The sequence below is a fragment of the Thermobia domestica genome, chromosome 15 (genome assembly GCF_964235325.1).
Source record: "Thermobia domestica chromosome 15, izTheDome1.hap1.1, whole genome shotgun sequence".
In the NCBI taxonomy this organism is placed as follows: Eukaryota; Metazoa; Arthropoda; class Insecta; order Zygentoma; family Lepismatidae; genus Thermobia; species Thermobia domestica.
Genome location: NC_137468.1, coordinates 98,329,643 through 98,354,916, shown reverse-complemented (window position 1 = coordinate 98,354,916; position 25,274 = coordinate 98,329,643). Strand labels below are relative to the sequence as shown.

The 25,274-nt window shown below is 36.7% G+C and overlaps 1 protein-coding gene across 1 annotated transcript in view; it reads left to right on the top strand.

The window, feature by feature from the left end:
- The window catches only part of LOC145671158 (uncharacterized), a 2,642,835-nt gene that overhangs the window by 553,950 nt on the left and 2,063,611 nt on the right, over positions 1–25,274 (top strand). The window contains exon 3 of the mRNA XM_081739993.1: positions 22,820–22,963. Within this exon, the coding sequence (XP_081596119.1) occupies positions 22,840–22,963 (124 nt within the window). The 5' untranslated portion in view covers positions 22,820–22,839. The remainder of the gene's footprint in view (positions 1–22,819; positions 22,964–25,274) is intronic.

The following is a 25,274-nucleotide window of genomic DNA, read 5'->3' as shown; positions in this document are numbered from 1 at the left end:
GAAACGACGAAGTCTTTTGCTCCAAATAAGTGTGCAGGGGAGAACGCCAAATTTTCACCTGGCGTGATTCGTGCCACTTAGACGTTATGTGGATTCCCAACGCTGTTAGACGTAGTTTCACAATAAAATTATATGCTCAGGTTGCAGGTTTTTTTAGCTTCGAACTGTACAATAGGTGTTTTACTCATTTTGTGACACTCGAACAATTTGCCTTAATGTTTTTCTTATAAAATCAAATGTGAATTTTAAATATGCTGCAAACAAATATAAGTAAATTATTGAATAATTATGTTTTTTTTCAAATTCACGTATTGTATAGATGCATCTCAAGATACCAATAAAATTGCTTTTATTATTATTATACTGCCATTTAGATCATATTTAACAGTATTTAACTATGGATAAAAACTCTATAAACAGTTTAATAGAACAGGAAACAAAATTAATTTTTTGCAACATCCGTGTGGATTAGAAATAACTTACTAAAGAGTTATGTAATAAGATATGAAATTGGAACAGGTATTGTTTTAATAATAATAATGATAAGATCTGTGGAAATGAAGGAACCTCCATGTTCTTCGTATTTCACTTTAACAAAACTAAAAATAGTACGCAAGTTTTCGGTATTTCTTTATTCCCTAAAACGATCAAACATTTCATAATTAACTAACTAATTATTGGTCTTTTAGCCATCTTAATATTGTCCTACCATCTGCACCTAGGTCTTTCTAATGGTCGTTTTCCGATAGGTTTTCCAGTTAAGACTTGAAAAGCGTTCCTACTTTCTTCCACCCTTTCTACATGACCTGCCCACCTGAGCCTCCTAGACTTGATGACCCTAACAATGTTTGTTAAATCGTATAAATTTTATTTAGTTCGTCATTATGAAGTTTCCGCCATTTCCGTTCCTCTTGGGTCCGAATATTCGTCTCAGGATCTTGTTCTCAAATACTTTCAGTCTATGTTTTTCCCTCAGAGTAAGCGACCATGTTTCGCAAACATACAGAACAACAGAAATGATTATCGTTTTGTATATTTTAAGCTTCAGATTCCTCGACAGAATTCGCGACAAGAGATTTTGAACTGAATAATAACACGAATTCCGTGCTTTTAGTCGACATTTTATTTCTTCGTGAATATGGTTTCTGTCTGTTAATATTGATCCTAGATATTAGAAAATATCCATTTTACCAAAAGTTTTATTTGATATTTTAACGCATCCATAATTTGCCGTATTATGATCCCGATGAACTTCGATGTTTTTAGTTTTCTCTGTATTTACTTCTAAACCTACGTTCCTGAAAGCGTTTAATACGACCTGTGCATTTCTTTTTATTGTTCTCCTATCGTCCTCTATTAAATTTACTTCATTGGCAAACGCCATACAATGGTGAATACAATTCAACCCTAGGCCCTGCTTGCTTGCTATCTTTGATTTTTCTTATAGCGTATTCCAGGACAAAGTTGAATAATAATGGCGACAACGCATCTTCTTGTTTCAGGCCATTCTCGACGTGAAAACTCGTAGACAAAAATTTTCCTACCTGGACTTTACTTTGGGATTCATTTAAACATATCTTAGTTAATCTAATTAACTTTTTCGGTATTCCAAATTCTGTAAAAATGTTGTCCAATGTTTCTCTCCTAATCGAGTCGTAAGCCTTTCTAAAATCAATAAATAGTTGATGTACCGGAGTATTGTATTACCACTTCCTTTCGAGTATTTGTCAAATGGTAAATATTTGGTCGATAGTTGATCAATGTAGTCTAAATCCACACTGATAGTCTGCAATAATTTCATCTGCGTATGGAGTCAATCTTGCGAACGAAATGTTTGAAAGGATTTTATAGGGTGTTGACAGAAGAAAAATGTCTCGATAATTATTACAGTCAATTTTGTCGCCTTTCTTGTAATTTGGAACAATGACTGATTCTTTACACTCTTGTGGGAATTCTTCCTTGTTCCAGATAAGGAGAATGGGTTTGTGTATTTTGTTCCACAATTTTTCGCCTCCAGCTAAGATTAACGCACCCGGTATTTCATCTACACGCGGAGATTTGTATTTCTTTAATTTCTTTATAGCGATTTCTACTTCTATTCGGTTAGGTTCTGGAATATACGGTTCTGCGGTGTATATTTCCTTCCCTCCATGCACATTAGCTTTGGTTGCGTGTTAAGCAAATCGTCAAAGAAATCTTTTCATTTTTTAAGATGATATTTGTATCAGTGAGAACTCTTCCGTCAACTTTCTATAATATATAAGCACGAGGTTGATAGTCTTTCTTAAATTCGTTGATCCGGTTATACATGTTCCGAATGTTTTTAATTTTACTATTATCCTCAAGTCCCTTAATTTTAGCTTTCAAAAAATCGCGTTTTTTGTTCTAAGAGTTTTGGGAGCTTCCCGCCTGATATCTACGAAATTTTGTGCCATTATTTCATTTGGATTTTGTAGCGAACGTAATTTTGCATGTTTTCTCTCCTCTGCTAGTTAAATGCCTTCCTGGTCGAACCATTGTTTGTTCCTACATATTTCCTGGGTGTCACAGTTTTTCTTTTGCTGACATTTTAATGCTATCTTTAATTTCAGTCCAAGTATCCTCAACACTAGTGCACTTTGAATCTCCTAAAACCGAGAATGTATTCAAAGCCTCAATCTGGTATTCCCCTCTTACCTGTCTCTCTTCTAATTTCTTTAAATTAAATCTTTTCGTTTTCAGACATTGAATATTTCCTTTATTCAACGATAATCTCTCTCTTATTATCGCTGCTACCAGGTAGTGATTAGTGTCACAATCATCCACTCTAAACGACAGAAAATCAGTTATGCTAGATTGTCTTCTTTTATCTACTAAAACGTGGTTTTGTATCTTGTTAGGAATGTTGTGAGGTAGGAACTTGTACTCTTCACGATAAGGTCTTTGGATGTAAAATTCACGAGTCTAACACCATTATCATTACTTTCCTTATGCAGACTTTCGTTTCCTATAATCGGTTTGAAAATATCCTCTTGCATTGAAATTTCCTAGTAGAATTTTCATATGGTATCGCTGGAGTTGGTCAAATATTCGTTTCACTTCTTTGTAAAAACTGTCTTTTATATTTCATAGAATTTGATAAACGAAATGACCATAAACTTTTTTGTAATCACAGGAGTGACACTGGTTATATCACGTTACGAAATATTCGACATATCAAATGTTAAACTCATATTGTTAGATACAAATACCCACGTAGAATCTAAACATCTTGAGAAATTTTGCGTAATGAGGGGTCGATAAAGTTTCCGTAATACGTAATTCCATGTAAAATTCAATATGGCGGATGCTAAATCCATATTGTTAAGGCAGATAAAGCAAATGTTAGGAATATCTTTGTTGGGGTATCGAATCAGAAAGTATGATAAGAAAGATGGAGAAAATATATTACATTCCCTTAAATGTCTCTTCTTTGGGAGAATACGTTTTTGGAAAGCATCCGAACCCCGCCCTTTTGCATATGCATCTCCCTAAAAATGTAACAGCAAAATTCCGTAATGTCACTACTATCCTATTCCAGCGCCTCATCTCTTCCCACCCCTATGCTGATGGAGGCTGAACTTTGCACTTAAACATCATCGGAAGTGTTGCTATTCATCTCAGCGACCTTGAAAACTATGGATTGAACACTAAGATAAGTTAGTTTCAATTATTTTTACATGTCACAACTTGCCACCCACCCTTTACAATATATTCCGAAAGTTATGAATGTAATATAAGATTCTTGGGTTGTCTAAGGTTGATAATCGTACCAAGTAAGATTTTAATTGATTAAGTAGTTATTGCATGATGCAACCATTCACAAATCTCCATTCACTTGTAGGAGAACGATGGCTCAGTGGTAAAGCATGGGGTCCATGGTTCGATCCTAGCTCGCGCCAAATGGACTTTGTGGTGGACAAACATTGTGTTCGTGGATTCTCTCAGGATTCTCCCGTTTCTTCCTACTTTATCAATTCCACTATTACATTCATCTCTCATCATCACAGTCTCCTTTAGACTAGCCGGCATAATCGTGGAACGTAAAACTAAGGGATTTCATTTCATTTTCATTTCCTCATTCACTTGTATGTAACATGCTTAGCTTAAAATGACATGCTTGAAGGTAAGTTCTCATGCGTAGTTTCCGACAAAGTGGAGAGAAAATAATTTGTAAGGTGTTCGGATTATGTCATTGCGAAGAATAATTTATAGCTTTTATCTTGCGAAAACGGATTGTTTATTTATTTATTTATGGCCGTTTCAGGTAATAATATACGCAGTCAACTAGCAAATTGTTTCTGTTATTATGTGTCCTCTTTTAATGGTGACACGCAAACTCTTAACGATGACAATATATTACCTGTAAATAAATAATTCCATTGGAAATAATCAAGAACTTAATAAAATGTATACGCAGTCAGAGCATTTGATACAACTAATACTCGTAAATCGTCATCGTGTTTTGCGGTGCCTCTATATTGCCACGGAACAAAGAAACAACTTCAATAGTCGTTTTGTTTTCTGTGCTGTAATGTTGTTTTCCTAAAGACATAATACATATATTTCCATCATTTAGTCTCACTGTCAAGAGAGGAGTAGATAGATGAATGTGCTAAACGTAAAACTAATGATAACCCACATGTAAAAGGGAAGAGGGAAACATGGAGGTAAAGGGAACGCAATTAATTTCATGGGGAAAGTTTGTGGTCATTGTTGACTTTAATACTCAGCTCACTGTATAACCATCTCAGTGTGGTCACAGGCTTCTCGGTCAGTAACCATGACGGAAGGGGAACGACGGATCGGAAGTTAAACTGCAGAAAATAGAGAGAGAGATCATATAAATTGAAAGAAAGTAGAAAAAAAGGAAGAAAGAAGAAAAGTTTCTAATCGATGTAGTTTTGGAATAAATCCTTGGAAAGGGGAGACTAGATAAAGAAAAGCATAGAGAGTGTATAGCATTGTTCTTCTCCGACTGCTTGTGGACCTACAAGGCAAAAAACAGGAAGTTGAGGAAAATCTGAAGGAGAGAAGATGGAGGGAGAGAAATGATGTCTTCTCTCTGATCCTAAATCACTCTTTCGTTGCTTGTTCGATTCTTTCTAGACCAACATACCTCAGTCTTCTATTTCCATCAATCCGGGCTTTTCTCCGGATGTATTATTTTTCCCAAGGACATACTCTAGTATCATCATTTCTTCTTTTTTCTCTTCCTTTTCGTTTCACGAAAGGTTTTTGGTACAGAGGGCGAAAGAATGACCAAAGTAGATGAAATAAAATTGTGCTGTTCCGAAAACGTTATAGGGTGAGGACATTTCGTCCAATATAAAGAAAGAGGGAAAAATATATGTGTATTGTGCTTACCACTGTTGCAAGCTGCTACAATTGTCTTTTACTGGACAAGTAAAATCACGAAATCTTACACGTTTCCGTATTTACTTCCAATGGTATATTGAAGATGATGTAGCTTTTCACTTCATTGGAAAGAAATAAGTTTCGAATAAACACATTGCAAGTAAGAATGGTATCTTATAAAGGAAAAATTCAAAACGATACTTTTAAGCGACAGTTGTGTATAAAACTGCATTTAATAAGTTACCCGGAAGGATAGGAAGAATTTGGACAATGGAGTGAAACGTTCTGTCCTTCGTTAGAGCCTTTTATTGTTTACTCTGAAGTACGGTACTTGTAATTCCACTACATCTTATTCAATTCGATTTCCAAGACATATCAAATTTTCTAGTTGCTTTATTGTCTAACTTTTTTTTCCCATATTTCGATCTTGAGCAATTCCGATTTGATGAACAATATGTCGCAAAGAATGTAAGCGATTATTTGGTGTAAAAAAACAAACCAAAATTAGTTTGAAGTTAATTGTTTTTTTACACTTAATATCAAATCAGTAAAACTACACTAATTAGTACACTTTACAACTTTATTCATGTGAATTAATAGCAAAAACTAGTTACTATTTTTACTATTGACTTCTCTCTTCGGAAAACTTTTGGCGAACTTTTTGACCTTCCAGGAGTGAGTACATCTTCTAACGGATTGTAAAATCTCGGCCTGCAGAACTAAAAACAGAACATTTGCTTGCCGACAGTAAGCTTACTACGTTTAGCTCATTGTTGTCCGCCATGATAAAGTTTGACACGCCAAATGTGTAAGGTTAGGTACAACATTGCTTGTTCTGTAACCTTCAACCAACATATTGGCGATGTCTCTGCGATCGTTCGCGCCCGATCATTTGTGGGTCCCGCTTCCATTCTTTTGTAGTCCATGTAAGCTTCTACAGGCTCGTCGACCAGATCAAAAACTTTCTTCATGTTCAGCTTTGGTACTCTCATTTCTTCAAATTTCATTATCAAAATATTTCGAAAACACAGCTTACGTCAATGGCGTCTAATATAATGCTGAAGTGCAGGAAAGAATTACAGAATCACACATGTTTCCTTATTTGACTGACCTCAAATTTGGAATAGAATTAAATGTGTTGAAATTCAAAGTAGTTCCAAATAGGCCATAAAGAGAGGAGATATTGAATGTTTCCTAGAACTCTTCCTTCCATTGTTCCAATTCTTCCTATCCTTGTTGGTTAAAACTTCTTCCGTAGTATGAGGGGTGTCCATTTCACATCTTTTCTCATTTGAATGTATGTAAAGAAATTAAGCAATACTTGTACGAGCTTCCTACTATTTAGCGCATAACCAATGTGTTATGGTTGATTCTTTTTATTTGTTCCATAGGAAAATAAACTTTTTTGTTTGAAGTGGGAGTCTTTCCAGACAATACAAGGCAACTGCTTGAATTGAGGAGGACTTAGAGGTTAGTAATTGTTGGTCATACTAGGCAGCGTTCACTCACTACTGGTCAAGTTGTTTTCGGCTGGGCTGACAGCTCACGACTGCATGAAGTAGAATGGTTTATAGTTGATATAGTCTGCGCTCTTGAACAAAGCAAGCAATTGGGTTACCTCTAATTCTATCCTCAATTCTCAATTCAAGACACAATGCGCTTGAAGATCCCAATACTACTAACCTTTTATCTGCTTTGGAACTCATACTTAACTCCCTTATTTCTTAGTTAATATTTTCTTTAACTTCATAAATTAGCAAATCACAAACAACTGATACTGCCTCGTTAATTAGCGTTGTAACATGGCTAAAGCGTTTACAGGAGTGCTGTGTGGGAACACCCATAATAGTGCACTATCAATCTAGTACAGTACAATCTTGAACATGCCTCAGTGCGAACCTGGATTTATAGTTGCTTTTTTGTCTTACCATAGTGGTGCGTGTATTGCTCTACATTTCTAGAAAGACGAGAGCTATCGACAAATGAATTTCAAATTTGAAATTATCATCCACAATTTAACAATTTTACAACATTGTATCAATGCTGTCGTCAGGAATCAATTTAGAGCCGTAGGTTATTTGGTTTCGTTGTTGAGGTTTAATGTCTGTGTCCAGAGCTTCCTCAATAAAAAATATAACGTCGGCTTTTTAGAACTTTTCTGACATATTGGTCACTGATGAGTTTATCATCAACTCGTATTCGGCAAGAATGTCTGTCGTACCCAATGGAATCCCAAATCACATCTGCCACTCGCGCTCAGTAAAACTCGACAATGCACCTTGATAGATTGTGTTCAAGACGTAGTATCTTAATACGTATGCGGACATCGCTGTTGTATAGGTTGAATTAGGACTTTCCCGATAACACAACTGTCTATCACTCACCAATCTAACAATGGTGATCGTGTGGGCACTCTATGATAAATATCACTATCCATTCTTAGTACATATCAAACACAAATTTTAAGACTACCTCGTACTGTCCTTCCTCTGATGCCTTTCGGCAAACATACCGACCGACGTCATTATACAAAATCCCTACATGGAGAAACTCAAAAATCAAGTTTTCAGGCACCGAGTTGGGGTACTTTGTTTTATATGGTTGCAGAAGTTGCTTGAGTAATTGTTCTGGTTCTGATGCAACTACTAAATTTTGTACTTCACTTCAAGAAGCATGATTACAGACATATTCGAGTGCTTTGGGAAAGTAGCAGAAAAGGTAGGAGTTGTATTATTTTCTAAAGTATTGAAGTAGAGAAAGGTGGTTTCGAGAAATGCTTTCCAGAAAAAAAATAGACTGATCGCTGGAAATTCTTGGTAGCACTTGGAAACTATTTTATTACTGTATGGAATTAACAGTTGCTTTTTACGTTGCGTTCCCGAATCACAATGACGAACTTGTTTTTTTAATGGTGAGTCCGTACTTTGTAAGTAGTGATTTTCCTTTTTTTGAAAGATAGGGTGTTACTAACATGTACTGGGAAGACACAGACGTCAGTTCTACCGGTGAACGCAACGTTCAATTGACCGTTAATGATTAGTGTGTTCTTAGCATTACGTGATAATGTTCTTAAGTGATAACCCCGGGTCACATAACTGTATCGTACAGGCTAAAAGAGACAGTGAGAGGCATTAATTTAATGAGTGAAATCAAGCCCGGATAAAAGTGTGTCGTAGCGTCTAAAGAAGGCGGTGAGAGAGAATTATTGATCGAGTCTCCATAGGAAATGAAACCCAGGATTATATGGCTGTATTGTATAGGCTAAAGGGAATGATGAAACACAATTGTCCGGTGAGTCTCCATGTGAAGTTAAATCTGGACTCATAAATGACTGTATCGTAGAGGCTAATAGATAGTGTGAGAGACAGTTATTCTGTAAGTCTCCTTGTGATAATAAATCTGGGTTCACATACATCAAAGTCATTTGCGACGCTAGTCCAACAAGGCGAATAGATTGTAGAGCTTACAAAGAGAGGTGGAAGGTATAACAGTGATTGAGACTTTCACATTAGTCAATTAATATTATCTTTGTTTTCCTTGTCGCGTAAAATTTAAGAATGAATATGGAAACACTGTGTAAGGAAGTTCTCTGATGGCAAAATCATGCATACTGTAATTTTCTAGAAACTACTGAAACTGTATTGCACATTTGCTCACTTTTCTCTACATGCATGTAGATACGAATATATAATCTTATTCTCTTGCTATTGCTACTGAGGGTCACAGCCATATATTTGTTTTTTTCCTTCTTTTCCCCTTCCTTCTTACTTTCTTCATCTTCTACCTTTCTGTAGAGTGTTAGAGAAAAAAATATGTCGGGTTGAAAAGGGTTCGAAGTGGATGGAAAAGGAAATCTCAGTCTTCCAAGAAAAAGGAGAAAAGATTTACGTATGGTTCATTGCACGAGGCGGGGCTATTGAGCGGTATTTTATGAATTTAAGGGCCCTGGTCAAAGGCAGAAGTGTTGAGTATCCTAAGAGACGGTACAAGGTGATTCAGAGAAGATTTCTTTCCACAAAAATTGTTCCTTTAAAGAAGAATGGACTCTCTTTTTCAAGGTTGGCAGTTGCACGCAATTTACTCCAAGCGCCCCGAAGTTCGTAATTTCTTTACTGTTATTAGATGTGTCATAATACAAATGTAATTTACTGTTTCAATTTTACTTTCCAAATAAACCACATTGAATTCGATATATAAAATCATATTAGAATACAGTGAACCTATTTTCTACAGATTCTTGTACTTAAAGATATCCAGCGTACTAAAAGCTTTCACCCTTGGAGGCCTCGACATAAAAAGGGAGTGAAATGGTCACTTTAAGCAGTCAAACCCTTCAATATATTTCGCGAAGTGGAGTTCAGTGTAATTGATGTTAAAACAAAAAACGAGGGGGAAAAATCAGTACTTTCCTAGTCTCTAGACAAATCTGGCCTGTTGCTAGAAAGAGCCTGTTGATATACAGCCCTTACGTGCAGTTCTAACTTTCGCATTGTGAGGGCACTATGGATTTTCAGAGTATTTTCAGAGGATTCCTGCACACTTTAGTTTACCCTTCTGATGCTCTAGTGGAGCGTTTCTCAATCTAGGTAGTGGATCACGAGAGGAATATTGAAATCGCGAAAAAGAGGTGAAATTGGTAATTGTAATTAGAATCTAGTAGCTGGCGGAGAAATATTTTTAAATTGTTATTTTTATTTTTATTTTTATGTCATATTTTTTTCTATATTTATTTTCAAATACCTCAAAGAATGTTAAACAAAAACTGCATATTGTAATACCAGGCACACAACTCCGTATTGAGGCGGAGCTGTTGTACCAATCGCTCCAGAGCCCCAAAGACTTTTTAAAAATTACTTTAAAAAACCTTTCACCATAAAAGTTTAAAAAATGATATGACTCACTCCTATATAAATTATAAATCTTTTTGAAAATGTTGAGAGAATGCCCCATCATTAGGAATACGCACGAGACGAGTCGACACACAATTGTCCCGGCAAAATTCGAGTCGAGGCACAGCTCTTCCAATAGAAAATAATACGTTTTTCGAGTCAAGACATCACTTTTACAACACATTTTCGAGACGAGACAGCCTCAAATCTTGTCTCGTGCGCATCCCTACCCATCATAAAGGTAACGTAACATTTTTTTCATGATAAACTCCCTAAATTATTCATAATTATAAAGAATTCAAGTACTATAAATTTATTTCAAAGGTACTTCCATACAAAAAAAAAACTACTCTGTTGTGCCTGTACTATGAGCCTACAATTCTTACTGAAGCAAGTGGACGTATGTATCCTGGTTGAGTAAGAGAAGAAAGAAGATTGTGTTGATCTCTGGAGGGAAGAGAAGAGCAGAAATATTGAGAGTTAACAAAAGCGTGTTTACATTTCCATACTTAAAATAGATTTATCTGCTATTATAGCAGGTTCTGCTTTCTTTACCTGTGATGGGTGATGCCGAAGAGGGATTCGGAGCAGAGCTTTATGAACTACTTAATTTTTAATTAAGAAGCAAACTAAGATCGTTTGGAAATCCATTAGAGATGAAATGTATTTATCAAAGTGGGCAAATAAGCAACTAAACTGGAGACAGAATTAAATAACCAGAGCAGCCTCTCAAATATTATTTCATCTGACGGCTCGAAAACAAAAAAATGAATCAATACTTGTAATCAATGGAAACGACAATAAACATGCGGCGGATGTATGTTCTGCAGGCAAATAGTTTTCCATATTGTGAAACATTCTGCGTCGAAACGTTCAACTACGTAATAGACAAATTAGCTTGTGAGGTACGAATGAGAAACGATAAGTATGTACACAAAACTATATGAGAAGTTTGGCATTTTGACTGGGTTTGCAGATCGCAGGGAAGATGATCTGGAAAAGACTCGCAGTGACTTTACAAGAACAACTTGTAAAAGTTTTCCCGAATGTTCATGTGGCTTTGAGAATTTATGTTTGTAACTAATTGTATAGAAAAGCGCTCTTTTTGAAAGTTGAAATGGATAAAATGTCTAACTCGTACAACTATAGGGAATGTGAAGACTTGGTTATATCCAAAGCGAGAAGGGAGAGTTGAGTTGATTTTGAGTTTAACGTCCCGTTCAGCAGCGAGGCTATATGAGACATGGACCTGCTAATTAACGTGGAATCCGAACCACAAGAGCTCCCGCCGGGAATCGAACCCGGGTCTCCCATGCCAAAGACGCGTACGCTAACCGCTTAGCCACGAAGGAGCTCGTGAGAAGAGAGAATTAGAGGTCTGGAAGTTTAAGACTAGGTAATGCTTTTTTATTCTTGAGATAACATACATGAAATAGGGCATAGTTGCCAACGAGATAAAATTCGAGATTGTCTTCTATCGGAAAAAGGTATTTCTTTCTACCGGAAGATCGCTGTTTCGTCTCGTGGGGAAACCCTAAAACAGTGAGTATGTCCTGAATGAAGGACGATGAACACTCCTGTATTCTAGATGTACTCACATTTCCTGTAGACCCTCTACAAGGTGACATTAATCTAATGTACTTCCTGTTCATATTTACTGTATCTGTCAGGAATTAATTTAGAGGCTGATGGATTTCGAAGACAATGCCTTGAGAGAAGTATATGGACTGATGAAAGTCTTGAGAGAAGTGTATGGTGCAGAAACAAACAAGCCATTGAAGAAAGAACATTTATACAACACGAAAGCCGAGGTTATGTACTCGTCAGCAATGTGGACAAGTTAATCGACCAGGCAAAGGTTTGTAATCGTTTCTTTCTGCTAACTAAATAAGACAATATAATTTCGCTGTCATGCTCCCCAAATTCGCGTTTTCCTGCAGTTTACGTCTTCCTCGTGTACGGTGTTAGAAAGTCTTTAGGAAAAAATCTTTGTGTAGGTTGATAAGATTATGGGAACATATTATAAAGCTGTTCTTTAAGAAGTGAACGTTGATAATCATTGGGGTAACTAAGATATTTTGTTAGGGAGGGGGGCTATGGTCACTAGGATTTTTCTCCGCTGCAGCGCTACTATCGCAGTTCCGCTCATGCGCGCTAGTTGCTGCGGTCTAAGCAGAACGAAATGACGCCATTTTGAGATCGCTCTGTGGTGTGTGTTGTTCGTAGTGATTGTTTATAATGGCAGCGTTGATTTAAAAAATCCCACCGTTTGGGAAATTAGAACTGTGATTCGTTTTCTGAATGCGAAGAACGTAAACCAAGTGACATTCGTCGACAAATCTGCGAGGTTTACGGAGAAAATGCAACGAGTAATTCAATGATGAAGAAATGGGTCCGACAATTTAAGGAAGGCCGTGATCAAGCGCATGACGAAGAACGTAATGGGCATCCATCTGTGGTTTCTGATGAACTGGTGAGTGCAGTCAAAGAAAGGATTAAGAACAACCATAGCTTTACGATTAATGCTCTTAGTCTCGAATTTCATCAAATTTCACGAACAGTACTTTATGCGATTGCTACTGAAAAACTGGGTTTTCGTAAACTTTGCGCACGTTGGGTGCCTAAACTTCTTACTGAAGAACCAAAAAACAACAGATGGGCAGCGCACTTGATTTTCTGACACGTTATCAGATGATGGCGAGAACTTTTTATCGCAGACAGTCACGGGGGATGAAACTTGGGTTGCTTATGACACCTTTGAAACGAAACGGCAATCCATGGAATGGAAGCACACTTCGTCCCCAACAAAGGTTAAACCAAAGCAATTCTTGACACCCCGAAAAGTCATGTGCACAGTGTTTTAGGACAGAAAGGCATTTTACTGATTGAAGTTTTACCACGAGGTGCTACAATCGATAAAGATGTTTATTGCGAGACGCTTAAGAAACTCGCCGTGCAATATAAGACAAGCGCAGAGGAATGCGCTCGAATGCTCTCAAAAGGGGTGGTTTTCATTCACAAAAGCGCTCGACCACACACTGCGAATGTGACCGAACAGCTCCTTGAAACTGAATTCCCTCATGGCTAAGCGGTTTGGATACGCGCCTTTGGCGTGGGAGAGCCGGGTTCGATTTCCAGCGGGAGCTCATATGGTTCGAATTCCACGTTAGTCAGTAGGTCCCGTCTCGTATAGCCTCGCTGTTGAACGGGACGTTAAACTCAAAATCAACTCAACTCCTTGAAAGCTTTGGTTGGGACGGTTTTGGCCATCCTCCGTTCAGCCCTACCTCGCTCTTAGCGACTTCAATCTCTATCTGAGTCTGAAATCTTTCCTTGGTGTGTAAGAGCTTCAATAACAATGAAAAGTAAAAAGAACATGTTACCACATGGTTGACAACACAGGCGGCAACATTCTATGATGCAAGAATACATAAACTTGTACCACGCTATAAAAAATACATGGAAACTTGTTGTAGCTATGTTGAAAAGTAGTGTAAGTGTTAATGATTTTTGTGCAATACATTGCTTTCTTTATCTGCACTCTATTTATTATTATTATTATTATTACCAAACGGAACTTACTTTCCGAACGAACTTCGTATTTCTGAGAATTGAAAGAACCTTTGAATGACCACAGTTTCTGCTTGTAATTCAACAATATTCTTGGGGTTTCACTAATTTTTCAAGGGGTCTGGCTCTCTGTAATTACGCATATGGTGATAATCTCGGTTGGTTTCATATTATACAAGGGATTCCTTTGCTATACCCTTTTATTTCCTGTAACTATGAAGCTTCAAGGCCTTCAAGCCTTAGAACGAGTTATTTAGTATAAAGGAAAGACTCAGTGACGACGCCAGCTTTAAGTTCTTAGGGGGGCAAAGGAGAGGCAGATACATTTTCGGGGGGGCGGCTATTTGCTATACCAAAAATGACATATTTATTACGTTTGACTTATTTTACATTACATTGTGCATTTTGTTGCTCTTTTCATATTAAACCTATATGATTATAAATTATACCTAAACTTATTTCAAGTAAAATTTATAACTGACAAATAAGTAACGTCTGCACAAGAAATATTTTTCACTGAAACTTTTGAAGCCTGAATGTAAATTCAATTACTTTCGCGTATGCTACAAGTAACACATGCGTCTAGTACTATATGCTACGTCTCTCTCTCTCTCTCTCTCTCTCTCTATATATATATATATATATATATATATATATATATATATATAGAGAGAGAGAGAGAGAGAGAGAGAGAGATAATTTACGAGGAGCTGCTGAAAATGTCGTAGTCCAATCCAGAAGGAGTGTAGGTACTAGGTAGGAAAAAGAAACGTAGTTAAGAAAAACATATCTCCGTATGTTTATACAAATTCAAATTTTCATATTAATAATGACATTCTTATTGTTTCTTAGGCTCTGAAGTGATTATGTGTGCCCAAACATAATTTTACGAACTTTCTCAGAAAAACCTCTCACCTCGTTTTTACCTTCTCAGCAAAACTTGTGTCAGAGTTGTGGGCATTTCTTTGGAACTCGTCGGTAGCATAATTCAGAATGGCTTGGGTATGCGCAAGATCTCGGCATAATGGGTTCTCAAAAAATCTATCAGGAGAATAAAAGAGTGACGGCATTAAGAGAAGTCTTCTTCCAATTTGACCGTAATGCTGATCAATCTCGCTCACGAATAGTAACCATGGACGAAATATGGTTCTACCACTATGATCCTGAAACGAAACAACAGTCAATGGAGTAGTAGCACTCATTTCTCCCTCGCCCCGAGAAGTTCAAGACACAGAAGTAGGTTGAGAAACTGTTTGCAACATTCTTCTGGGATAAGTATGGAGTCGTACTCGTAGACTACCTCCGCTACAGTCAGATATTTAATCCAGAATCTCTGCATTACTTACAAAACTGAAAGAAAAATTCGAACTACAACGCCGCGGAAAATGAAAAGAATGGAATTCTGTTCCTTCAGGAGAATGCACTTGTCCATCAAGCCTCTGGGAACAAAACTGACATTGCATAATCTAGGATTTCAACGTCTAGATCATCATTCTTATTCCGCAGATTTAGCTCCGTCTAAGTATCACGTGTACTTATTTTCCAAACTTAAATAACACTCGAAAGGACGTCATTTTAGACCTGATAGGGGTAGTGCTACGAACAGTGGTGCGAGGAAATCTTCAGATTTTTTAACTTTTCTGCAAAAACTGGAGTACTGTACAAGGTAGTATATTAACTCCGGGGGAAGTGTAGAAGAAGTAAAACTTCACCATTCCACGTGCACTCCTGGGTTGGGCTACGAATTTTTCAGCAGTTCCTAGTCAATATGGTAGACGTTACGTCAGTACTTTCTACTTTGAAACAAAATAAGTAAGGGAGCATTAGTATAAATCAATTACTAACTAAAGATCACCATTCTGACAATACGTTTTATTGGGAATCAATTTAATTCCATAAATTTATTATCATTTGCAGGAAGGGAAAACACAACTCTTTTTATCCCCTTCAAAAAATTAAGCCCTGGTAGTTGCAAACTAAGCTGTTATAAGCACATCCTCTGAATATTGAAAGCCGAGAATAATGTTTCACAAAAAAGAAGTTTTAAATAAAATATGAAACTGAAAACTTCAAACCTGGATAAATACAAACAAGTTACGTAACTGGTTTTACCTTTATTTTGTTTCCAATCAAAGTTGATCCAATGAGAAGAAAACAAGTCGACCAAATCTACTATTGTTCGCTAGGCACAATAATTAAAAATCATAAGAAAGAAGTATAACTAAAATTTACCTCAAAAGGTGCTAAATTAGAAAACAGAAATGTACGTGCATACCCAGACGCTCAAAGAAGAAAGCTTGAGGACTAATCTGCCACATAGTAAATGCATGGAAAGTAGACTACAATTTGACGATGAGATTGGTTATAATACTGATATAAAATACTACATGTAGAATGTTTAAAGATTGTAGGAGTCTGGGGGGGGGGGAGTCTAGGTGGCAGTCAGGGGGGCAGAAGTAGCTACTACTGGGGCGCTCGCCCCCCTTGTCCCCCCCTCTGGCGTCGTCACTGGAAAGACTGCAAAACCTTTCTTTCACTGATTGAAATAATATGAAGAGAGAATAAGCTACTTTTTTTTTCCCTAAAAGATCTTTCAGATCCTCCGAAAACTATTTCACTTTCTTTCTTCGGTTGAAAATATTATTATAGGAAAGAATGTAATACCTGCTTCTTTTATGCATTTTTCAAGAAATTAAAAGAACAAAGCAAGCCTTTCCGTTATTATCAAGTGCAGGAAACCCTTTGAATTGTTGATGAATAAGGAATTAATTTCTTCATTCATGCAACCGTTAGCTATTAATAAGGTTGAGTCGAGCTTGTTACATTGGTTGACATTAGCTCGTTCTCTTCTATTCTTCTGACACTCTTCTTTAATTATTTATCTTTTAAGTGGTTCACTCAGCAGAAAGTTTGAACAGAATCTTCGGTAACAAACGAGAGTTGCTTTCATCAAACTTTGAATAGAAGCAACATTACATTGCTATACCGTAAAGTCAGAATTCTTACAAAACATCCTACTGAAGAATTTGAAAAAATGACTGAAAAACAGCCTTAGCTGTTAGTATTATACCTGAGTGACTGACCATTCAAATAAAATATCCTTACTTACTGTATTTTCAGATATATTGGTAATCTGCCGTTTTTTCAAACTGTCATCAATTATTACTGATGCTACTTATACAGTACATACAGAGCAAGTCAAAGTGACGGACCCGATTTCAGAAGTTTGTTCTATGAAATCTAATAAACGTATGTTATTGTGAGATAGATGCTACGAAAGGTACACTGTCAAAGTTTTCTTGAAACATATGATAAGTGTTCTATTTGAGTACCTTGCGTGACATGACACATATCAAGCCGATAGTCTTTTTCCTGTCAAATTTTGTATAGCACGTTGCAGTCAATGTCTCCAATTCATTCCATGCTCGATGCTGACTCCTAGCGATAGAAAATGGAAGCGCTGTGGAAACTAAACTTTGAAAGTTGACCTCAGCAGAAACTTCCTGCTGAATTAACCGTTCGAAGCATAATTACATATGTTTTTCGATTATATATGTTATTATAGGCTATATGAGACGTGGACCTACTGATTAACGTGGAATCCGAACCACATGAGCTCCCGCCGGGAATCGAACCCGGGCCTCCCACGCCAAGTAGGTATACAGTACCGCACTGATCACCTCATTGCATTTTATATCATTTCTTATTGTTATCCATCAGGTAGACTTAATTTCTTTATTATTTGTTCTTAATGTACAGGGTAAGTCAAAAGTCCTTGGACACCTGCATAAGTTTGAAAATCGACGGGAGAAGTAAAAAATGATGATGGGAACATAGGTTTGATGAGGGGCCGAAACTTTCGGAGTGTATGTCATTCATGACCGCCATCTTGAAATTCGCCATTTTGGATTCAAGTCATTTTTTTTAAATAGGAAGGGGGGTGTATGACACATTAAATAACACTAGCTTGAGCTCAGGAATTTAGTGGTGTAATTTGTTTTTTCTATCTTGTACAGTTTAGAAGTTATTAATGTTCAAAGGTGGGAAATTACCTTGATACTGACCCAGTTCTCTCTTTGTTCCAGGTGATCTAAAATGGGTCTGACACGTGAACAGAAGATCGAAATCATCCTTATATCAGGGGAACACAGCTACCGAAGAAAATGGCGGATTTCAAGATGGCGTCCATGAATGACATACACTCCAAAAGTTGCGGTCCCTCATCAAACCTCTGTTCCCATCATCACTTTTTACTTTTCCCGTCGATTTTCAAACTTATGCAGGTGTCCAAGGACTTTTGATCATCCTGTATTTTTACGCATACCTTAAGCTTGGAAAAAGTGAAGAACTCATAAACTAGAATGTTATACTTCATCAATGCAGGGGTGTATACTTACTTTTGGGCCACCCTGTATAATTTCGGCCAATTCTTTTAAAAGTTACCAATTTCTAGAGATGTGTGCTTATTGGTAGTTGAATAACTTTTTCAATCAAAACTTCTCTAAAGTTATGAATAAAAAACATAATAAAACAAAATCTTTAGTACTTATAATGCCCCACCACAGTTTGTCTTGTGTCTTTATCATTCTCCCTTATTAGCATGGTCTCACGGCAAATATAGGAATATATGAAAATCCCACTTTCACACAGCTAATTTCAACTTTCAATATACGAACATAAATTTTGAGTGTATGTGCGACATGGATGGTATACGATCTAGTGTTATCTTGATCGATAATGCAGTACATGTGAATCAAACAAGCGCAAAAATTGAGGACAAAAAAAAAACCCTCAAGGAATGAGTAGCTTCTCACCAATGATTCAAGCAATGTGAACTGTAAATATTTTAAATATGAAAGAATTTTATTTGAAAATACCAGGAAGAATACTACAGTATATTTTATGTATACAGTAAAACTAGGAAATATTTCTTGTTTTATTATTAAATTCTATTATTTATACATTTGACAATAATTTGTAAAGGGTTTAACATTTTTAAGTTGATTTAGAGAGTCATTTAGCCATTTTTTGAAAACACTTATTTACCTTAATTATCTAACGGTCTTCGTAAATTCTTCGCATTGCAACGCAAAGAGTGCAAACTACTGCTATGCCGATTATTGTGAACTGGTACTGTATGAGTATCCAGCAATTCTTTTTCTTTTTCTTTTTTTTTTCTTTTTTGGCACATGTGCTCTTGAAACATGAGTCATCATAGTTGTACGTTTCCCTTAGCCTCGGTACATAACGTCATACCTTAAACTACAGAAATAAAAATGATTGTTATTGGGTAAATTTGGGTTAATATTGCCTGGAATTCAATTAAGAGCAGTGAGTATGGTTGTTAGTTCTTTTAACCCTAGAGTATTACCGTGCATAAAATTTACGCGCAACCATGTTTTTGCTCACCTCTTTTCCCCACACCTCCATCGCTTCCTCTGCGAGCAGTGCTTCCACTGGTCAGTTTGCACTGTAGCAACATAGTGAAATGTTGTGTATGCTAGTGTGCTCATAAAATTTACGTATCGGTAGTAATAGTGGTATAAGAAAACACAGTAGTAGTCTTGGGTTAAAGGAGAGCCTGTTTGTTCTAAATTTGAACAATATTATTAGCGTGTAACAAATAATTAAATTTCCAAAGATAAGGCATTTATTTATTTATGTCAGTATTAATGGTTATCCGCAGTTTTCCAGAAAATCGAGAAAACTTTTTTTTTTTCAAACTCAAAAGTTGATGTACAAAAACCATGACACCCATTAAGATAAAACCGAAATTGGAGAATACGCTTACCAATCATTTCGATATGGCAGTAGCAAAGACGTTATAGTATAGACGATTTGTTCTTACTGCAAAATTATGAAACCATACGTCACAACTTCGGTATGCCCACTCCGTCGTTTGTGTTGGTTCAGCTTATAATCAATATCCCATAAGTTTAAGTTGAAAATTGCAATATCTTAGGTGCAATTTCTCGAAAATTAAGCAAACAATCGGAAGAGCCCAATAGCGAAACCAGTTGAGGTTACTGTGTGTGCGAGTTCCACTGAAAGTACAGCTCCGTTGAAGACAATAATCCCAAACTCGAACGAAAGTATGAACAAAAGTATATATGAGTGGAAACCCTAATGAGAGCAGTGAGCTCGGGACCTGTTGAAGCTAGTGAATCACAAGTCAGTTGAGGAAAGTTCCCGGCAGGAGCTCATGTGGTTCGGATTCCACGTTAATCTGTAAGTCTACATCTCATATAGCCTTGCTGCTGAAAGAGACGTTAAACTCAAAATCAACTCAACTCACTTGAGGAAAATGTCAAAGTGTGAGTCTAATTGGAAGTTATCAAGCCCGAAAACAAATTAAATTAGTAAACATGATTCGGACTGATCCCAAGCTTCATTAAGTGTAGTGAATACGCGTTCGAACAGAATTAGTAACCGCGAGCTCCGAGAAGGCTACTGAGTGCTATCCTCATTGAAAGATGTGATCCTGAGCTTAAGTAAATGCAATGTCTCAACGAGAATAGTGAGAGCCAATTCCACTGAAGATCATGAACGTGAGCGTAAATGAATGCAAGCTCTACTTGAGTCAGTAAGCTCAATCCCAGTCAAAGGAATTTAGGACGATTTCAATTGAAATTAGTGAGCCTCAGCCCTGTAGTGGACCCGACCCCAAGCAAGCGTGTGACAACGAAATTTGAGCTCAAGCTCAGAGAAGGCTAGTAAGTACTAGCCTCATTGATGGATGTGAGCCCGAGCTCGAGTAAGAGCGAGCCTAAATTAGAATAGTAAGCGCGAGTTCCACTAAAGATCATGAACTCGACCCAAAATGAATGAAGGACCCACTAATGTCAGTGAGCTTGAACCCCGATAAGGGAGAGAACAAATGAAACTAGTGAGCGCAGTTTCAAGTGACATTGAGCCTCATTGAGGATATTGAGCCCGAACGCGAATGCAATTAAGATTAGTTTGTCCGAGTGAAGGCAAACTGTACTGAGTATAGTGAGCCCGATCCCAAGTGAATATCTGCCAATACGAAATTAATGACCTCGAGCTCCAAATAGGCTAGTAAGTGCGAACCTCATTAAAGGATATTTGCCCGAACCCGAGTAAGCGCTTGCCTTAATGAAAATAGTGAGCGCGACTTCCATTGAAGGTTATAAATCCGAGCCTAAATGAGTGCAAGCCCCACTGACATCAGTGAGCTCGAGTCCCATTGATGGAAGTGAGACCGAGCCTATATGAGGGAAGTGAACACGTGTCCAATTGAGTATAATAAGTCAGAATCTCACTGAGAATAGTGAGCCCAACCCCAAATAACCACATAAACAAACTAACTTACTGAGAGCGAGTCCCCAGGAGACTAGTGAATGCTTGTCTCAGTGGAGGATTAGAGTCAGAACTCGATTAAGGGTGAGCTCTATTAGAGTTAATAAACCCGAGCCCGTAAACTGTAATTGCAATCATTCTGAATGTTAAAGCAAAGATTTAAATAAAAATAAACTTAATAAACTATATCTTAAGATGGGGGAATATAATGTTTTGAGAGAATATTAATGGCGGAAAAGGGTGATAGACAGAAATGCTTTTTCGTAATTAATCCGGGTTCCAAAAATAAGTTGCATATCGATCTTTGATCTCGCATTCAAAATGGAAATAGAAGAGATTGTAATAACGGTAATAGATTGAGAGAAGCAGTATTTTATGTATGTATTCAGTACCGCATGAATAGGTTCAACCTCAGACTTTATTTTACTATTGTAACTGGAAATTACACTTCCAGTTTCAGTACTTATCTCCATAGAGCAAAAGTGGTAAGAAATTGCTTTCTTTTGTAAAGGATGTCCCATAAAGGACGCACCTTTCGGAAAACTTGCCGTTTCTGTTCTAGAAGTTGGCAGCACTGAATGTTACACGGTTTTCATCTGTTGTCTTTGTGGCTAATAAGTCACGGAGCGCTGGTAGCGCATGACTACTAACCACAAAAGACAACAGATGAAAATCGTGTAACTTTCAGTGCTGCAAACTTACTGCACAGAAATGGCGGGCATTACGAAACTTGCATTCTTTATGGATCACCGTTTATGTTTAGCGTCCCAATAATAAGTTCCAGCTCCATCTTTATCCTTCTATTGAAACCTAAAGGGTGGAAATTTGTGACACCCGGTTTTGGATATATAATATGGATTCAGTGTCACAGGGATACGTTCTATCTCTGTCTTTATCTCTTTATTTCAACTTGAAGTAGTACAATTATGTTATTTCCGGTCTAAATGTTTATCGTAATAGAATAAAATCGATAAAAGGTAGCGAGAAATGATTTTCTGGTGTGGATTCAGTATCTTAAGAATAGAACCATTTGTGCTTTATTATTATTATTATACTAAAACCGGAAGTGGTTAAAATCTCCTGCAATTTCTGATTTTGGTATTTACCATCATAGAGGAAAAACGGTACTAGCAAGAAACTTTTTTTTTAAAAAAAATAATTTACTGTTCGAAGAATGGATTCATTTCGGGTCTAACTGCCCCTATCAAAAACGTAAATTGTAAAAATTTACTTCACCTTCGCTCCCAACATTGATCAGCATAGTGCAAGAGCTGTCATAGATAGCAAGAAATTATTTTCTTTATAGGAACCGGAAGTTGTAAAAAAATCTCTCGCTTCCGGTTTTTATATTGAATTTTCGAAGAACAAAACTGTAATAGATAGTAAGAAATTGTTTATATGGTTCCATTTTCCCATTGCCTGCCTTCTGCAACCGGAAAATTGATAAATCGTACTTCTGGTTAGCATATTCGACCGTTATAGTTTGTAAGTCTACTGAAGTCTACCGAAGTGAAACGAAACTCACTTGTTCCGTTTAATATATCTGTTACAAATGATTATGATCACATTTGTTCATTGTTAAGTAAGACATGACATGAATAGTAAGTTGATTAATAATAGACCATTTTCCACACGTGTTTAACAAATTTTCCTTTGTGTTCCAGGTGATACACGTGTTAATTGGATGTCCAACAATAACGTATCGCAAAGTTGTGTCCACACAGGAATTTCGTTGTCAAGCGACGGTGCTGAAATTCCCGTTTCAACATGGATAACGAACTTCACAGCAGCAGGCATGCATCAAATAGGTAAGTAATATGTGAAATACGCTACACTCTATAATATACGTTGAATAGTCCCACAAATAAAGCATTTTGATAAATAGATAGATGTGTGTGTTCCCGCTACTCAGATAGATTTATACCACACAATGCTGCACAATCGTAACGAGTTAAATGTTTGTTCAGCTAGGTAAATTGAGAATTTATATTTTTTTTTGTATCAATTAATTTATCATGCTTTAACTTTGTTGTGTGACAAATGTAAAAAGGTAACATTTTTATTCGTTACTGATTTTATTCAGTTCTATCAGAATATCTAAACAGTTCTCTTTTGCTGACTATCTAAAAAATACGTGCCAATATTACATCAGTTGAGGCGGTCTACGTAAAAAGGGTACAAAGAAAAAAAACTGTTTCGTGTAAATGCGAAAAGAAAGAAGTAGTACTGTTAATAAAATAACAGTTACTGAGTTCGTAACAAACCACATTGAAGATACACCCTTTTCAAAACGTAATTTCCCGATAATACTGTATTGCACTTGTATGTTAATGAGTAATACATGATGTGCAGTATGTTTATGTGCCCTTTTTACGCAGAACATTTTTGAGTTGAGTTGTTTTTGAGTTTCCGTCTCTTTCAGCAGCAGAACACTTTTGTAGTACATAACGGATAATTGAAAACCATATTAAATCTTCAGAAACTACCTTTATTTTTCAAAATGTATTGAAACTGAAACGTACAGTAATTGTGAAATCATATGTTCGATTGTAAGTCAATATCGTCCTGCTGTGGAAAACGATACAAACTTTTAACATCACCGACTTTTAATTGATTCACTTCGGGTTAAGGACACCTTGTAGTTCTTACGTTGCGAAAATCTCCAATCTCCTGAATAGGTCGCCAATAAGTAAACACATCATTCTGTCCAAGATAAGTTTTAGAACACAGCAACGTACCACTGTGTAATGATTTGATGATAATATATTTCATTAAAGTAAAGAGAACCTTCATTTTCGAGACCCTTGTTTTAAAAAAAGAAACTGTTCAGAAAAGATTTCCAGTCAGATAAAAGCTCTGCTTTCATAGCAAATTCACAAGGTAGTGGGATTTTCCTTCACAACACCATTGTAATTAGATAATGCTTTGAATTATCAATCACCTCCATTTGTAAAATTTCTTTGACCAGAAAAAGTTGTGGCACATCCTTTTTATAAACTTCTGCAAACCAAAGAGTAAACGTAGTCATCAGAAAATTTCTATTTTCTGCATCTGTGACATCTGAAAGCATATGACATCGTCGACTTCAAATAGATGTAGGCTACCTTTTTTTTTTTTTTAAGTATTGACTTGAAACAGGCATTACTGAACTTTTAGATACAGGAGAACAAGAATATTTAATCTGCGTAAAAATGACACATAAGCTTATGTGGCCCATTTATGTAGACCGTCTCAGTTAATGATTGTGAGAATCTACAGAAAGATTCATTGAATTGGTGTAGAGAAAATCGTAAAATAAAATCACCCACTTTCGGGGCAGACCATGAAGGCCCAAGGGCTGTATGTGGATGTAATGGCTTCACATTTTCCTGACTTCCGGATTCTTAGGGGTGTTGTAGAGCTCATCCGTGGCTAAGCGGTTAGCGTACGCGCTCTTGGCGTGGGAGACCCGGGTTCGATTCCCTGCGGGAGCTCATGTGGTTCGGATTCTACGTTAATCAGTAGGTCCACGTCTCACATGTCTCTTTCAGCAGCGAGGCTGCTAAACTGAAATTCAACTTCAACTCATCTTAGGGGTGTTGTAGTTAATACCAAGTTCTGGCCTTCTTTACTTCCCTAGGTTATCCCAGGTATCCATTTCAAAAAAAGCTGAGATTACCTCAGAGCCGTACTGAAACGATGCTAGGATGAGAAAAATTTCTCGTCACTGTCAGGGATTCAACCAAGACACCAAGCTTGCAGGTAAACAAACGCGTGGCTCTGCAAATATTTTCTTTACGTAATGTAGAAATAGTAATAATCACTTGTATTTGTAAGAGAGACTTCCATTAATCATAGAAGAAAAAGTTGGAACATCTCTATACTAGTTTCAGTAATCATGTAATTTTGTTTTATCTATTACATACCTAGTGCATAGTAAATTATTTTTGAAAATTATATTGGGTTACTGGAAGACTTGAAATATATTTTAAAAACGAGAAGATTTGAGTTTGTATCTGCTAGGTTAAAACTAAAATTTGCTTTCTAACTATGCGATCTGAGTATATAAATAAAGTATATTCGCGGTGGAAATATATAGTCCAAATTTTGAAGATTTTAAAATCATTTAAATGAAAACAG